This window comes from Furipterus horrens, unplaced genomic scaffold, assembly GCF_987537825.1.
Source record: "Furipterus horrens unplaced genomic scaffold, mFurHor1.1.pri manual_scaffold_5, whole genome shotgun sequence".
In the NCBI taxonomy this organism is placed as follows: Eukaryota; Metazoa; Chordata; class Mammalia; order Chiroptera; family Furipteridae; genus Furipterus; species Furipterus horrens.
Window position 1 is genome coordinate 176,379,286 of NW_028327175.1, and position 17,816 is coordinate 176,397,101.

Genomic DNA, 17,816 nt, shown 5'->3' on the forward strand with positions numbered 1-17,816 from the left:
TAATCCTAGCAATGGAATTTCTGGTTCAAAAGGCAGTTGCATTTTTAGTTTTTTGAGGAAACTCCAAAATGTTTTCCATAGTGGCTGCACCAGTCTGCATTCCCACCAGCAGTGCACTAGAGTTCCCATTTCTCTGCATTCTCTCCAGCACAAGTTGTTTGTTGATTTGTTGATGATGGCCATTCTGACTGGTGTGAGGTGGTATCTCATTGTGCTTTTTATTTGCATCGCTGTGATGGCTAGTGATGTTGAGCATTCTTTCACATGTCTATGGACCCTCTGTATGTCCTCTTTAGAGAAGTGTTTGTTCACGTCCTTTGCCCATTTTTTAATTGGATTGTCTGTCTTCTTGGTGTTGAGTCGTATGAGTTCTTTATATATTTTGGAGATCAATCCCTTGTCTAAGATATCATTGGCAAATATGTTTTCCCATATGATTGGTTCCCTTTTCATCTTGCTGATGTTTTCTTTAGCTGAGCAGGAACTTTTTAGTTTGACGTAGTCCCATTTGTTTATTCTTTCCTTTATTTTCCTTGCCTTAGGAGATATATCAGTGAAAATGTTGCTACCTGGGATATCTGAAATTTTCCTGCCTATTTTTTCCTCTAGGACTTTTATGGTATCACGGTTTACATTTAAGTCTTTGATCCATCTTGAGTTTATTCTCGTGTATGGTGTAACTTGGTAGTCTACTTTCATTTTTTTGCACGTCCCTGTCCAGTTCTCCCAACACCATTTGTTGAAGAGGTTCTTTTCACCCCATTTTATGTTCTTTCCCCCTTTGTCAAATATTAGTTGACCATATAGACCTGGGTTTATTTCTGGGTTCTCTATTCTGTTCCATTGATCTATATGTCTGTTCTTATGCCAGTACCAGACTGTTTTGATTACCGTGGCCTTGTAGTATAGTTTGATATCAGGTGTTGTGATTCCTCCTACTGTGTTCTTCTTCCTCAAAATTGCTGTGGCTATTCGGGCTCTTTTTTTGGTTCCATATAAATTTTTGAAGTATTTGTTCTAGGTCTGTGAAAAATGTCATTGGTATTTTAATAGGAATTGCATTGAATCTATAAATTGCTTTGGGCAGTATGGACATTTTAATTATGTTGATTCTTCCCATCCATGAGCATGGTATATGCTTCCATTTATTTGTATCTTCTTTAATTTCTTTCTTCACCGTTATGTAGTTTTCTGAGTACAGGTCTTTTACCTCCTTGGTTAAGTTTATTCCTAGGTACTTTATTTTTCTTGTTGCTATGATAAATGGGACTTTTCTTTTACTTTCTATCTCTGAGGTTTTATTGTTGGTGTACAGAAATGCCTTCGATTTCTGAATATTGACTTTGTACCCTGCTATTTTGCCAAATTCACTTATTAGGTCAAGTATTTTTTTAGTGGAGTCTATAGGGTTTTCTATGTACACTATCATGTTATCTGCAAATAATGAGAGTTTCACTTCCTCTTTTCCAATTTGGATGCCTTCTATTTCTCTTTCTTGTCTGATTGCTCTGGCAAGAACTTCCAAGACTATGTTGAATAGGAGTGGAGAGAATGGACATCCTTGTCTTGTTCCTTACCTCAAGGGGAATGCTCTCAGTTTTTGCCCATTGAGTATGATGTTGGCTTCAGGTTTTTCATATATGGCCTTTATTATGTTGAGGTATGCCCCGTCTATTCCCATTTTGCTGAAAATTTTCATCATCAATGGGTGTTGTACTTTATCAAATGCTTTTTCTGCATCTATTGATATGATCATGTGTTTTTTGTCTTTCATTTTGCTTATGTGGTGTATAACATTTATTGATTTGCAAATATTAAACCCTCCTTGCATCCCTGGGATGAGTTCCACTTGATCGTGGTGTATGATCTTTCTAATGTGTTGCTGGATCAGGTTTGCCAATATTTTGTTGAGGATTTTAGCATCTATGTTCATCAGCGATATTGGCCTATAGTTTTCTTTCTTTGTTGTGTCTTGACCTCGTTTTGGGATTAGGGTAATATGGGCTTCATAGAACGAGTTTGGGAGTCTTCCCTCTTCTTGGATCTTTTGGAATAGTCTGAGGAGGATAGGAGTTAGTTCTTTCCTAAATGTTTTGTAGAATTCACCTGTAAAGCCATCTGGTCCAGGGCTTTTGTGTGCAGGGAGATTTTTGATTACTGTTTCAATTTCCTTCTTTGTTATTGGTCCGTTGAGACTTTCTACTTCTTCTTGATTCAGTTTTGGAAGACTATATGTTTCCAGGAATTTGTCCATTTCCTCTAGGTTGTCAAATTTCTTGCCATACAGTTGTTCGTAATAATTTCTTACAATCCTTTGTATTTCTGTGGTATTGGTTGTGATTTCTCCTCTTTCATTTCTGATTTTATTTATGTGGTTCCTCTCTCTTTTTTTTCTTGATTAGCCTGGTTAAAGGCTTGTCAATTTTGTTTATCTTTTGAAAGAACCAGCTCCTACTTATGTTGATCTTTTGAATTATTAGTTTAGTCTCTATGTCATTTAATTCTACTCTGATCTTGATGATTTCATTCCTTCAACTTGATCTGGGCTTTGCTTGTTGTTCTTCCACTAGTTCTTGTAGCTGTAGGTTTAAAATTTTTATTAGAGATTCTTCTAGCTTTTTTAGGTAGGCCTGCATTGCTATGAACTTTCCTCTCAGGACTGCTTTCACTGTATCCCATAGGTTTTTTGTTGTGTGTTCATTATCATTCGTTTCCAGAAACTTTGATTTCTTCCTTGATATCATTGTTAACCCATTCATTATTTAATAGCATGTTATTCATTCTCCATGAGTTTGAATGTTTTTGAGTTTTTTGCTTGAGGTTGATTTCCAATTTTAAGCCATTGTGATCTGAGAAGATGCTTGATATAATTTAAATTTTCTTGAATTTGTTGAGGCTTGTTTTGTGTCCTACCATGTGGTCTGTCTTTTAAAATGTTCCATTTGCACTTGAGAAGAATGGATATTTTGCTTCTTTGAGGTGAAAAGTTCTATATATACTGATTAAGTCTATTTGATATAGAGTGTTGTTCAGTGCTTCAATATCTTTGGTGTTTCTTTGCTTCGAAGATCTGTCCATTGTTGACAATTGAGTGTTAAAGTCTCCTACTATGAGTGTGTTGCTGTCTATATCTTTCTTGGAGCCTTTCAAAATTTTTCTTACATATTTGGGTGCTTCTAAGTTGGGTGCATATATATTTATAAGTGTTATATCTTCTTGATGGATTTTTTCCCTTAAGTATTATGAGATGTCCTTCTTTGTCTCTTTTTATGGACTTTGCTGTGAAATCTGTTTTGTCTGATGTAAGTATTGCTACCCCAGCTATTTTTTCATGTCCATTTGCTTGAAATACTTTTTTCCATCCCTTCACTTTCAGTTTCTGTAGATCTTTTGTTCTAAGGTGGGTCTCTTGTAGACAGCATGTATGTGGGTCATGCTTTCTAATCCATTCAGCTACCCTATGTCTTTTGATTGGAGCATTTAATCCATTTACATTTAAGGTTATTACCGATAAGTACTTATTCATTGTCATTTTCCCCCTTTGTACTCATGTTTCTCTCTGTCTCTCTCTGTTTCTTCATCTTCTCAAAGCAGACCCTTTAGCATCTCTTGCAATGCTGGTTTGGTGGAGATGTATTCTTTTAACCTTCTTTTGTCTTTGAAACTCCTTATTTCACCTTCCATTGTGAATGGAGTCTGGCTGGGTAGAGTATTCTTGGTAGTAGGCCTTTGTTTTTCATTGCTTGGAATATTTTTTGCCATTCCCTTCTGGCTTGTAGTGTTTCTGCTGAGAAATCTGATGAAAGCCTTATTGGAGTTCCCTTGTATGTTATTAGTTGTTTCTCTCTTGCTGCCTTTAGGATTCTCTCTTTGTCTTTGAATGTTGCCATTTTAATTATGATTCGTCTTGAAGTGGGCCTGTTGGGGTTGATCTTCATTGGGACTCTGTGTGCTTCCTGGACTTGCGTGACTCTGGAATTCCTATGATACGGATATTATTACATTTCATGTTCTGCAGCTGTCTTAGAACCTCTTCAGTCTTGTTCAGTCTTTTTTCATTTTGTTGCACTGTCCGAGAGTTTTTGTCTACATTGTCCTCCAGCTCGCTGATCCGAACTTCTGCTTCCTCTAGCCTACTTTTAATTCCTTCTACTGTGTTCTTCAATTCAGAGATCGTATTCTTCATTTCCTCCTGTCTCTTATTGATAGCTTCCATGTTCTTTTTCATGCTGGTGTAATTCTCCGTAAGTTTCTTGTAGTTTTTCTGGAGTTCCTTGTAGTTTCCCTGGAGTTCTTTGTAGTTTCCACTGAGCTCATTTAGCTTCTCCATAATCCATGTTTTGAATTCCATATCTGATAGTTTTCTCCCCCCTATTTCATTTAGCACCCTTTCTGGGGATTCTGCCTTTCCTTTCGATGGGGGGTTGTTTCTCTGTCTCCCCGTTTTTGTGACTCCTATTGTTTGTTGGTGCTTCTTAGAATGATCTGCACTCCTGGATCTGCCCCTGGTGGCGTCAGATCCTCTACCAGTCTGGCCCTAGGTAGCCTTTTGGAGACTTCCAGAGATCTACTGCCTTTGTCTGTCTTCTTTAGTTGTTAATCTATTCAATCTGTGGTTCACCGTCAGGCTTAAGGACCGTGGGTGTGGCAGCTTAATTCCTGTACTCAGGGCTTTTGCTTCCCCTCAGGGTGATACCACTTAGAGGGGAATGGTCTTCCTGCACTACTGGGGATGAGTCAGCACTGGGACCCGGTAAGCTGCTCCCCCAGTTCTCCCCTCAAAGCTGCCGCACCAAACTGTCCCCAAGTGTCTCCAGTCCTCTCTGCCTTCCCTCTGCTTGAGCCCAGGGTAAATGGGGGCCAAAATGTTTTCATATGTGATCCACTTAAGATCTCCTTTTCTTCCACTGTTTCTCTAGGGCTATCAAGAAACCCTGTGGCTTTTCGCTTTTCACAGCTGGATACTATTTTACTTTCCACTCTGTTGCTGTAGGCTGGGAAGTCTAGCTGGGGGTTTAGAGCCTGCCCTTCTCAGGGGGAACCCCCGGCTGCTGAGCTGTTTCTCAGTCCCTTCAGCTGTCACTCGTGGGAGCCCAGTCAGCCCTTCCACGTCTCCGCACTCCCTTCTGGTCACATTGTGATGTAGCGGCCTTTTCTGTCCCTCTGTGGTTATAAGACTTCTCTCCAGCTAGTATTCGGTTGGTTATTCCAGATGATTTCTCCAAAATTAAGTTGTAAATCCAGACTGGTACTGGGAGGAGGTTAGTGTAGCTTCCACTTACTCCTCCACCATCTTTGATCTCTCCATACTCACACTCTTAAACCTATGTAACTTTAACAACATATGTATACAGTACCGCAAAATTCCGGCATATAGCGAAAAATCCGCAATAAATAATTAAATATATTTTTTAAAATCCTGCAATACAGTGAGGCCATGATCAGTGAACCGTGATATAGGGAGGGACTACTATAGTTACTAATAGCTCATCTTTTAATTCAATCTGCTTTCTAACACTAGGGATTAGTTTAAACATTCTCTGATTTGATATACCTGGAATCATACAATATGTACACTGTTTTGTTTGGCATCTTTAACTTAGGAAATTCTTTTGAGATGTCTCTGCGGTTATGCATATCAATAATTTATTTCTTTTTATTCTATTTATGAATATATTACGATTTTAAAAATCTTTTTGTGTTGATTGACATTTGAGTTGTTTTCTGTTCTTAGCTGTTATATATAAAGTTTTTATAAACATTCATGTATAAGACATTATATGGATAGTCTTTTCTCATGAGTAAATATGCAGGAGTTGAATAAATAGCTGGGTTATATGGTATATGTTTAACTTCTTAAGAAACTACCATGCTATTTTACAAAGTGTTGTACCATCTGTAGTGATATTGGTATTACCTGATATTGCTAATTTATGTCTTCTAGCCATCAAGTTCTGTATTTCATTTGTTGGACTTTACTGCTGACACCCTATTTATGCTATTGTGCTTGTTACCTAAGTTAGGGAGACATTTACAGAATCATAGATTTTGAGGTTGAAAAAAAGTCATAAGTCACTGCAGCCCAGCTGCAAATCCATGTTTGAAGTCCCTCTATAACGTATTCTTCAGAGGGCATCCAGCTTGTACTGAAGTAAGGAGTAACTCATCATTGGCTGAAGCAATGACACCTTACCTCCAAAGGTAACTAATATTTGGGTTTGACCTGTTCTTTGTATTGAGCTGAACAGTCTCCCTGTAACTTGTACTCATTGTTCCTCAAAGTTGTGTGGAATGAATGTAATGCCTATTTTTCTTGTCAGGTTTTGAAATATTTTAAAGTATAATGTCCTATCTCTTCCTCACTCTACCCTTTTCTTTCGTTAGTTCATCCAGCAAACATTGAGCACTTAACTACACTGACATAATCCAGATTATTTGTTATTTCATACATATGTTCTCTCAGAGAGAGGCTATCATTTCAGAACTTTTTTTTTTTCCTTTTGCTTTTAAAACACAGCATTTATTGGCAATTCTTTATTATTATTACTGGGTTTTTTAAATTATATTTTATTATTTTGCTATTAAAATTGTCCCAGTTTTTCCCCCTCTGCCCACCAACCCCCACTCCCTCAAGCAATCTCCACACTGTTGTCCATGTCCATGGGTCATACATATATGTTCTTTGCAGAATGTTTTCTAGTTTGTTTTTGTTCTTAGAGTATGACATTAAGTATAAGTGCCTCATATGAGAAAAATTTAGAATAGGATGAACTCTACCTGTGTTTCCCTTGTACGTCTCTAATCCAATTGCAGTATCTCCTGGACTGCTTTGATTCTACCTCGTTAAATTCAGTCTATATCCTACATACTCATTAAATCTCACATTTTATTTGCAGTTTTGATCATCATCTAAGTCATTCATAGACTCAAGTGTGCATCCAAGATACACCTGTAGTGCAGATCCATTAATCAGTTCCCTTTGAATCTGATTACTGACCAGTTTGTAATTCATCTGATTATCTCTGTATCTTGCCCTGGCTGGTTTAGCTCAGTGGATTGAGCGTCGGCCTGCGAGCTAAGTGTCGCTGGTTCGATCTTCCAGTCAGGGTACATCAGAGAAGGAAAACTCTGACTCCAAAAAACCTCCGCTGCCTTGCGGCATACCTCTTCAGGGGAAAGGCTAAGGGAGTAAACCCCAACAGAAAATCCGGAGCCGGAGTCCCTAAGGCGGTTTGACGTTGTAGTCAACACCGGCAACTCCTGCGGCGCACCTGAAGCCAAGCTGTATTGACTCCGTCTTTCCCTTGGATCCTTCAGCTGCGAAGAGAGGGGGGGTCTGCTGCATGGGCAACAGCAGACCCTCCATATCACCCTGCCCAGGCTCTGTAGCTTCAGCGTCATCGCAAGATGTCGATTCAACACGGGAGGAGACAGATACTACCATGTCACTCCCGAGTCGGACTGCACAGCCATTCTCGGCGGTGCAGATAGACTCTTAAGAAGCTACACCATCGTCTCTCGAGACGGACGGCTGCCGACGACGACGACGATGTCTTCTAGCTTTTTTTCCTGACTAATTTGGCTAGAGGTTTATTAATTTTATTGATCTTATCAAATTGATTTCTTCCCTATTTTTCTGTTTCATTGATTTCTGGTCTGATCATTATTATTTCCTTTTTTCTGCTATCTTGGATTTCACTTTTTCTCATTTATTAAAGTGCAAATTGAGGTCATTGATATGAGACTTTTCCTTTTTTTCCAATGTAGGTATTTAGTGCCATAAATTTCCCTCTAAGTACAGCTTCTGAGTTCTCTGTCCAATGCCCTATGGATTATAAGATTTTCCACTGTAGCTGGTGAGAAAATGCATTTTTCCTGGTTTTGTGCAAGCTTCAGGGAATTATTCCCAATAATCCTTTCAGATGCTTCTTTCCTTGGCCTCTGGTCACATGTACTAGTAAATACGCAATTGAATTCTCCAGGGGGACCCTCTGTAGCTCTCTTTTTTTTCAGCTCTCATCTATCTACTCGCCTGCCCCAAGAACTCGAGCCACATTAGTCTTTCAGATCAAAGTTGTTTCTCCTCTCAACTCAAGGAAGCTCTCAGGTTCTGCTGGGTTCCACTTACCTGCATCACAGCCGGGAAGCTCTCTTGTCTGTAAGCTGGGGCAGTCACTTAAGTCTCTTAAGGATCACTGTCCTTTGTTGCCTGATATCCAAGGCCTTGAGAATTGTTTTGTACACTTGGTTTTTTAGTTGTTTCAAATGTCTGAACTATTATTATATGCGATATTTCTGATGCTGAATGAGTGGATTTTATTTTTCGATACTAACAACCAGATCTCCAGCTCTCTGGACACCAACTGGTTGTCCTTCAATTCAATTCTGACACTACCTACCTGGAGTTGGTGTCAGATTCCACAGGCTTAAGAGCTCAGTCCCACAAGACTGTTCTTACATCAGATGCCAGTCGCGAGTATTAGGTACCTGGGATACTCACACTTCTGTGGTGTATCCAGGGCATATTCTGACTTGGCTGTGTTACCAAACCTTGAATGCCAGGTTCTCAAATCTCCATGTATTAAAAGTGAGCACTGAACTCAGCACAAGATCAAGCAGATAGAGTTTATTGAAAAGAGCTTGTGCACAAGGGAGTTCACCAGAAGAGAGAAGTCAAGCTCCACAAGGGATTCTTTTGGGTAGCTTATATAGGAGCCTTGAGGTGGGTGTAGGACTCTGGAATAAGGATGAGCTCAATTGTCCCACAATCATCATCAGGAGGCAGTTTATCTTTGAGCAGTCACGAGGTGTTTTCCATGGTCAATGGACCACTCAAAGGGCCTGAAAAATAATGTTTGTGCACACATTTTAGTTACTATTTAATTGACAAAACAGCTATTGCAGAATATGATGGTAAGAAAGGATGTTATTATTGTCCATTCTTTCCTTTTAAGGATGTGGTCAGGTTGTGGAATTTTATTGAAAGCAAGGAGTCATAATTAGGCCTCTGAGATGGAGTTCTTCCAGTGAAAGTGTAGTCCAGATGTTGCCCATAAACTGGCTCAGCTACAAAGTAGGGCGTACCTACAACCCACCCTTTTAGGTTTAGTAATTTACCAGAATTGCTCATAGACTTCAGGAACACTTTTTATTTATACTTAGCAGTTTATTATAAAGGGTGCAACTCAGGAATAGTCAAATGGGAGAGATGCACAGGGCAAGTTATGAGTGAAGGGACATGGAACTTCCATGCTCTCTTCACATGCACCACTCTCCCAGCACCCCTGTGAGCTCCCTGAACCCTGTTATTTAAGGTTTTTAATCAAGGATTCATTCTGTAGGTGCAGTTGATTAATCGTTGGCCACTGGTGATTAACTCACTTTGACAGGCTGTGGGGTACAGCTGAAAGTTCCAACCCTTTAATCGAGCCTGGATCTTTCTAGTGACCTGTCCCCATTCTGAAGCTACCTATGGGCTCACAGTCACCAGTCATCTCAATAGCATACAAAAGATACTCTTACCACTTTGGAGATTCCAAGTGATTTTAGAGCTCTGTACCAGGACTAGGGACAAAGACCAAATACTTCTTTTTAATTGTATCATAAGATGGGAGCATGAATCTAGTTTCTTACACTACATTGGCCTAATGCCAGATTAAAATTTTACAGGTTGTGTTAATTCACATAGGTATGCATATATGTTTTACAAGATATGATTATAGACATTGGCATCATAAAACTAAGCTAAGGAGAATGAAAGTAGAAAACAAAAAATAACCCCTCTCAGAAACCCAACTTCTAATGGAATACAGAGATTTATTCTCAGAGAAGAAATCCATACACTCAGTTCTGAATTGAAACATTTATTAATATAATAACTAATTTAAAATTCATATTTCTAGAAGATAGCACAAGTGACAAAATTTACAAAATTTTTTTTTGATTCCTTATTTTTCTTTTTTAAAACAGTATATTTTATTGATTATGTTGTTACAGTTGTCCCAATTTTTTTCCTTTTGCTCCCCTCCGCCCAGTATCCCCCTTCCCTTCAGCAATCCCACCCCCTCTTAGTTCATGTCCATGAGTCGTACGTATAAGTTCTTTGGCTTCACCCTTTTCTGTATTATTCTTAGCTTCCCCCTGTCTATTTTGTACCAACCAATTATGCTTCTTAATCCCTGCATCATTTTCCCATTTATCCCCCTTCTACCTCCCAGCTGATAATCCTCCAGATGATCCCCATACTCATGATTCTATTCCTATGCTCCTTTGCTTATAGGCACCTCTTTGTAGGTAACTCTCTGCTTTTCTCTTGCTGTTTTTAAGATTCTCTCTTTATCTTGAACCTTTGGCATTTTAATTTTGATGTGTTTTGGTGTGGTCATCCTTGGGTCTAGCTTCTTTAGGACTCTCTGTGCTTCTTGGACTTGTATGTCTATTTCCTTACCAAATTTGGGAATTTTCCCTTCATTATTTTTTCACATAAGCTTTCGATTTCTTGCTCTTCCTCTTCTCCTTCTGGCACCTCAATGATTTGGATGTTGGCATGTTTAAAGTTGTCCCAGAGGTTCCTAAGCCTTTCCTCACTTTTTTCAATTCTTGCTTCCTCACTCTGCACTGGTTAACTGTTTTTTTCTTTCTTATGTTCCAAATCATTGATTTGAACCCCAGTTTTCTTCCCTTCACCATTGGCTTTGTGTGGGTTTTCCTTTAGCATAACCTTAACTTCTTCCCTTATATGTTTGCCATACTTAAACATATTTGTCAAGCCTGCTGGCATCTTTATCACAAGTGTTTTTAACTCTGCGTCTGTTAGGTTGGCTATCTCCTTCTTTGTTAGGTGGGCTATCTCCTCGTCGCGTAGGTCTCCCACTGCAACCTTGATTCATTCCCTCTTTTGGGCCATACTTCTCTGTCTCCTCACTCGGACAGCTCCTGTGTTTGTTTGCCTCCACGTCCCAGGTAGAGCTGTTGCACCTGTTATGTTGTAAGGAGCAGAGCCTTAGGGCTTCATCAGTATGGGCAACCCGTTTCACCATGTTGTAGCACTGTATGGGGGAGGGTTCTGAGAGGGAACCATACTGCTTGCTCAGCACTTGCTCCTTTTCCAGGCACTTCTCCCACTTCCGTATGGGATTGGTGCCTCTCTAGTTGTTGTCCTGGCCATTGTTCCCAGAGTGGATGGGTCTGCGAATGTTCTAGGACTATGGAGGCCCTTTAAACAAGTGGACTCTGTGGAGAGACCGGAAACTTCTTCCTCTACCCCAACTCCCCTGGTTTTCACACTCAGAAGCAAGAGGCTTTATTGTCCCTGGGGCTGGGACCATGAGTTGTGGGGTCTGATCTGGTGCTGGGAGCGCTTTCTAAGTGTCCCTCCTTACTTTTTAAAATGTGGGACCACACTTTCTGCCAGCTGGCTGCTGCTGCCGCCACCATACCATGTCCTCTCTGCCCCGGCTCTGCCCCTCCTACCTGTCTAGATGAGTATTTCTTCTTTATATCTTTGTTGGACTTCCGTGCAGCTCAATTTTCTGGAATTTCTGATTTTCTCTAGTTTTGAGGTAATTGTATTCCTTCTTAGTTGTGGAGGGAGACACAGTGTGTCTGTCCAGGCCTCCATCTTGGCCAGAAGTCCAAATTTTTATACTGTTAAACTTTTATACAACTTTCAAAAATGGAAATAAGTTGCTTGCAACCACAGAAGACTCTAGATTTATACCAACTGGGGAAATCTTGGGTAATGTGGCAGTGTCATTTAGGTTCCTAAAACAGTTTCATATTTGTGTGCCCTTCCTGTCCCCCACCTCTGAAGTCCCCACAAGCTTATGGAGCTTATCACTGCAAGAAGGAATGCCATAGGCAGTGGAGGAAATACATTCAATTTGGTGTCATGGAAAAGTCAACTCTCTACTGCTTACATAAAAGTTACCTGCCTGGATTGATGACCTAGAATTAGATTTTAAAATAAAAAAATCAACAAAATAGATGGTCACAGCTCTGATGATTAATGGTAAAAAGGGCATCGATAGCCTCACCAGTTTTGGGGATAAGGCTGATAATTGGGAGTGTTCTTGCCAACCCTGGAATTGTGCTCCTTTTTGGGAAACCATGCAAAAACTTTGCACTGTTACAATCAGTCCCTGATAGGTTGTGTTCAGAGAGGCCCTTTTAGCCATTTTCATTCTCTTTATTTTCAACTAGGAGGGCTGAATTCATAGTTTCTATCATTGTTTGTGTGTTTTTAAATAGAAATGGAGAAAGCACATGGAAATACAAGCAAGTTTTCCTAACTTATCTCATAGTTAAATAAAAGGAAGGAGAAAGGGAGATCAACATGGGAGAATTTCCTAAGAGCGTTTGCTCTTTTAACAAAGCTTAATAAAAGCCAGAGAGTGATAGAGTTGTTCCTGACTCCCTCTAAAGAAATGAAGATTCTCACTCAGCTCGTCATCCTATCATCAACAGAATATCACTGCCCAGCAGGCTGCAATCCCCTTGAAAGCAGAGTCCACATTTGTTACAGGCTTCAAAGTTTTTAAAGAAGTGTCTAAATTTATAAAATGTTAGTTCTTAACATTCTTCTAAAATTAGTAAATTCTTTCATTAAATAGTTTCTTAGTGATTTAATATGTGTGTGAAAAGGTGTGAAGCGGAGTCTATCTGCTATAATTCATTAGATATGTTGACCACTACACACTAGTAATTCATGTAGGGATATATGACATGTTTGGAAGAGATGATGAAACAATCTTTAAAAGACTAAAGCAAACTGAAGGACTTAGGAATAAGAAAATCACTCTTAATGGGACTCCTGAAGAGACAACCAGAAAAGAGAATAGGACACCAGAGTGATGAGTTCTTGACCTGGAGCATAATACCTGCTAGAAGGATGAAGAACAAATGCTTAAAAAAAAAGGCTTTAGGGACTTCCAGCTAAGATGGAGACTTAGACACGCTCAGTCTACCTTTACAACTAGAAAGGAATACAACTACCTCAGAACAAAAGATAACCAGAAATTCCAGAAAATAAAACTACATGGAAGCCCAACGTATGAAGTTATAAACCAGCGGTGCTCGCCTGGATGGGTAGGAGGGGAGAAATCGGAACTGGAACGGAAAGGTCAGGCAGTGCTGTTTGCGGTAGCAGTGGGGAGAGCGGCATGGGGAGCAATCCCGGCTGCAGTAGAGCCCCAGCAGCTGGCGACCCCAACGCGGGGAAAGGCAGCCCCCTATTGCATTGGACGGTGAGGCCCAGAGGGTGGGAGGATGGATCCTGGTCTCCCAGCGGAGAATAATGGCAGGAATCGATCTTGGACCCCCACCCCCACACAGAGCGCCACAGTGCAGCAAAAAAGGTTGCGGTTGCCACCAGTCGCTGGGTAGTGATGAGTACATGGGGCTTCGCCTCCCACAGCCTGCCCAGGAAGCAAAGGAAAACACAAACCTGTCAGAATGAAGGAGACAACGATTGAAATCCCAGTGATGCAGCTCACCAGGCAGCAGATGAAGAACCTGACAGACAAACAAATAAGATACCTTTCAGAGGCTCAGTTCAGAGCTATTGTTATAAGGTGGCTTACAGAATTAACAAAAGATTTGGAACAAGACAGGGAAGGAGAGAAAGCCACTCATACTGAAATGAACGAAAACACATACAAGACAAGTGGTGAGGAAATAAAATCCAGAGATCAGATCAACAAACCGGAACATAGAGAAGGAACAAACAGTCAACCAGTGCAGAAAGAGGAAACAAAAAGTAAGGAAAGTGAGGAGAGGATCAGAAAACTCTGGGACACCTATAAGAGATCAAACATTCAGATTATAGGATTACCAAAGGGCAATGAAGAAGAACTAGAAATTGAAAAATTACGTGAAAAGATAATGAAGCAGAACTTCCCAAACTTGGGGAAGAAAATAGACTTACAGGTCCAGGAAGCACAGAGAGTTCCAGAAAAACTGGACCCAGGGAGAAACACTCCAAGACACGTTATAATCAAAATGTCAAAAATTAAAGATAAAGAGAGAATCTTAAAAGCAGCAAGAGAGAAGAAAAGAATTATGTACAAAGGAATCCTAATTAGACTGTCAGCTGACTTCTCAAGGGAAACCCTGCAGGCAAGAAAGGACTGGCAAGAAATATTCAAAGTAATGAAAATCAAAAACCTACAGCCATGAATACTCTATCCAGTGAAACTGTCATTCAGAATAGAAGGACAGAGAAAGTGCTTCCAGGACAAAATAAAACTGAAAGAGTTCATTAGATCCAAACCACTATTATATGAGATGTTAAAGGGACTGGTTTAGAAGTAGGAGGATCAAAACTATGAACATTAAAATGAAAATTGCATCACAAGAACCAACAACAGAAGCTAGGGAATTGAAACAAAGGCAAACTAAATAGGCAACGAGAGTGGGAAAAGAACTATAGGTATGGGGAACATATTGCGGGAAGGTCAACAAGGAGGGAAGGAGATGGTACAGGAATTAAGAAGTATAGTAGGAGGGAATGGAGTAGACAGGAAGAGGTTGAGAAGAACTATATGCACAACCAATGGACATGGACTAAAAGAGGGGGACAACTGGAGGGAGGGGGGTCCACCGGGTGGAGGGGAGCAGAGGGAGGGGAAATTGGGACAACTGTAACAGTATAATCAATAAAACATTTTTTTTAAAAAGGCTTTAAAAATGCTTTAAGAATATGGAGAGGAAGGAAGAAGAATGCTCAGATAAATTCATAGACCTCACTAGTATACAATAAGGCAAAGATAAATTAGAAAAAAGAATGTCTGGCAGATAATAGATACTCAGTTTTGTTTTTTTTTTCTTTTTTTTTAACAACTGAGTGCATGAGCCAATGAGTAGAAGAGTGTGCTTGACATTCCTGGTGAGTCACACATTTAGTAAATGAGGACTCTCAGTGCTCATGTGGCTATATAACCAACACCCAGAGTGTGGGTGAATATGGGCAGGAAATTGAAAAGGTTTTAAAAGAAAGTTTAAAAAGAGGGTAAGCTAGTTGTATATTATTTTTGGACAAAATAGAGGATAGAGGGATAACTTACCTCCTATTTGGCTTTTGATCATGATAAATTAAAAAGACAGAAGAGGCCCTGTTGGTTAAAGCATCATCCTATACTCTAGGGTTGTGGGTTTTATCCCTAGTCAGGGCACATACAAGAATCAAACAATGAATACATAAATAAGTGGAACAACAAATTGATGTCTTTCTCACTCTCTGTCTCTCTGTATGTAATCAATAATAATAATTTTAAAAAGACAGAAAAGAGGGCAGGGAGAGAAGAGATGTTAGCTAGTTACAAGTGTTTGAAGGGATTTCTGCTAAAAGAGGGATTAAACTTATTTTGCATGATACCAGAGGACAGAAGGAGAAAGAAAACTTCCAACTTGTTCAGCCAAATTAACCAAGTAAATTTTCACTCTAAATTGCTTGGCAGATCACCCCGTACATTCTGGGGTCAATACTGAAGCCATAAGTGAGGGAGATTAGTTAGGAAAAGAGTGAAGAAGAGAAAACCAAGAATAAGATCTCGGTTGTATTCTTTACAGTCAGGGACTGTAAATCAACTACATAATTAACCATGTTTGTAAATTATAATTTTGGTCCTATAATTTATAATATTTTTTTGTCTGTCTTTTGTAGGAGTGATTCTAATCAAAGCCCAGATTTTAGAACTAGTGTTTAATATTACAGCAGATCAGAAGATAGTTATAAATGCTGACAGTTCTCTGAAGAGCATTTTCTCTTTGCTTCCCAACATTACATATACTGGCTGTGCAAAATGTGGATTGGAACTAGAAACAGATGAAAACAAGATCTACAAACAGTGTCTTAGCTGTTTACCATGTACTATGAAGAAAATGTACTACAGGTAAGACAACTAAGTAAGCCATCAGATGGAAAATATTTATTTTTATAGGACTGGAAATTGACCAAAAAATTACATATATCAACTCTTACTTTCTAATGAGAACTAATTAGAGCTAATAAAGGAGTACAAAATTTTCCCTGAGTGATTGAAAGGTATTTAGGAAAGTAAAAATTGCTTAGTAATCATAATAGGATTTTTGAAAGCAGTAATTGGGAGATTTTACTGTTTTGAAGAAAGTATACGGGAGAAAATTTTTACTTGGTTTAAATTTTTAACCAAGATCTAAGTGAAGACACTCAGTCCCCCACCTTAACAAATAATTGGAACTTAAAAGTATTACATAATCTAACCTTTTAGTTGTGGAAGTTAGTAAGGTGTTTTACCTTTCTGTACTTAAATATTTCCAAATTTACATTAGAAAATAAGGATCCCAAATGTGCTCTGATAAAATGACTAACCAATTCACAGTTAAAAACACATTGTTTTTCAAATAATAAATTTTCAATTTCTTGGATAATTTTTTTTTTGTTTACCTTATAAATTACATGCCTTTACCAAATAGCACCCAGTGCCAACTTTAGGACATTTTGATCACCCCCTCTACCAAAACCACATACCCATTAGCAGTCACTTCTCATTCCTCCTTCCACCCAATTCACCTTTTGGATTGTTCCCACTTTTTGGCTGTTATAAACAATACTGATATGACCATCCATGTACAAATTATTGTGTGGATATATTTTTTCATTTCTGTTACTCAGAAGTAGATGGGACATTTACACAATGAAATTCTACTCAACTGTACAAAAGAAGAAAATTTTACCCTTTGCAATAATACTATGGATGGACCTGGAGAACATTATGCTAAATGAAATAAGCCAGTCAGAGAAAGATGAATACCATATGATTTCACTTATATGTGGAATCCAATGAACAAACTGAACTAACAAAACAAACTCATAGATGGAAAGAAGATGACAGGTAGTGGGAGGAAGGTGAGGTTAGGAGGTGCAGGGATTGAGCAAAAAGAAAAAAGGACTCATGGAAAAGTATGGTGATTCCTGGAGGGTATAAGGGGACTAAATGATAATGGAAAAAAAATGCAATAAAGATTACATTTAAAAAGAAAGAAGGAGAATTGCTGGGTCATATTGTAACTCTATGTTTAACCTTTTGAGGAACTGCGGAACTGTTTTTCAAAGCTACTGCATGATTTAACAGTCTCAGCAGCAATGAATGAGGGCTGCACTTTGTCCACATCCTTGCCAACACTTTTTATTATTTTCTTCTTTTTGTTGCTTGTGCTTTTGGTTGGTATATATAACAAAGGTATCAGACTTCCAGCGAAGATTGAGGCATAGACAGACACGCTGCGTCTCCCTCCACAACTAATAAGGAATATAACTACCTCTAAATTAGAAACAACCAGAAGTTCCAGAAAATCAAACTGCACAGATGTCTAGCAAACAAAAGAAATAAAGAAGAAACACACATCCAGACAGGTTAGGAGGGGCAGAGCTGGGGTGGAGAGGACACGGTGTGGTGGCAGCAGCAGCAGCGGCAGTGGCAGGCCAACAGATAGCATAGTAATACATTTTAAAAAGTCAGGAGGGACACCTGGGGAGTGTTCCCAGCTCCTCACCAGACCTCGCAGCTCACAGTCCCAGCACCGGGGAAAATCAAGCCTCATTGCTTCTGACTCTGCCAACAAGTGCTGGGGGTTGGGTGGAGGCAGAAACTGGCTGTCTCAGCAGTGTCCACTTGTTTAAAGGGCCCCCATGGTCCTAGAATGTCCACAGACCCACCCACTCTGGGAACGACGGCCAGGTCAGCAGCTAGAGGGGCGCCAGTCCAGTGCGGAAGTGGAAGAGGTGCCTGGAAGGGGGGCAAGTGCTGGGCCCCAGGCGTGGTCCCCTTTCAGACCCC

At 39.6% G+C, this 17,816-nt stretch overlaps 1 protein-coding gene and 1 long non-coding RNA gene across 8 annotated transcripts in view; one reads left to right on the forward strand and one right to left on the reverse strand.

Annotated features, from left to right (window-relative positions):
* The window catches only part of SHLD2 (shieldin complex subunit 2), a 206,886-nt gene that overhangs the window by 163,918 nt on the left and 25,152 nt on the right, over positions 1–17,816 (forward strand). For 6 of the 7 annotated variants that reach the window (XM_090278342.1, XM_090278341.1, XM_090278345.1 and 3 more), the window contains one exon: positions 15,662–15,890. The exons of the other annotated variant lie outside the window; for it this stretch is intronic. In XM_090278342.1, the coding sequence (XP_090134468.1) occupies positions 15,662–15,890 (229 nt within the window). The remainder of the gene's footprint in view (positions 1–15,661; positions 15,891–17,816) is intronic. 7 annotated transcript variants of the gene reach the window in all.
* On the reverse strand, positions 8,679–17,588 carry LOC150010432 (uncharacterized). The gene is made up of 3 exons (XR_016511241.1): positions 17,533–17,588; positions 13,445–13,512; positions 8,679–8,841 (listed from the first exon to the last, which is right to left on the reverse strand). It is a non-coding gene; the product is annotated as an uncharacterized LOC150010432 (long non-coding RNA).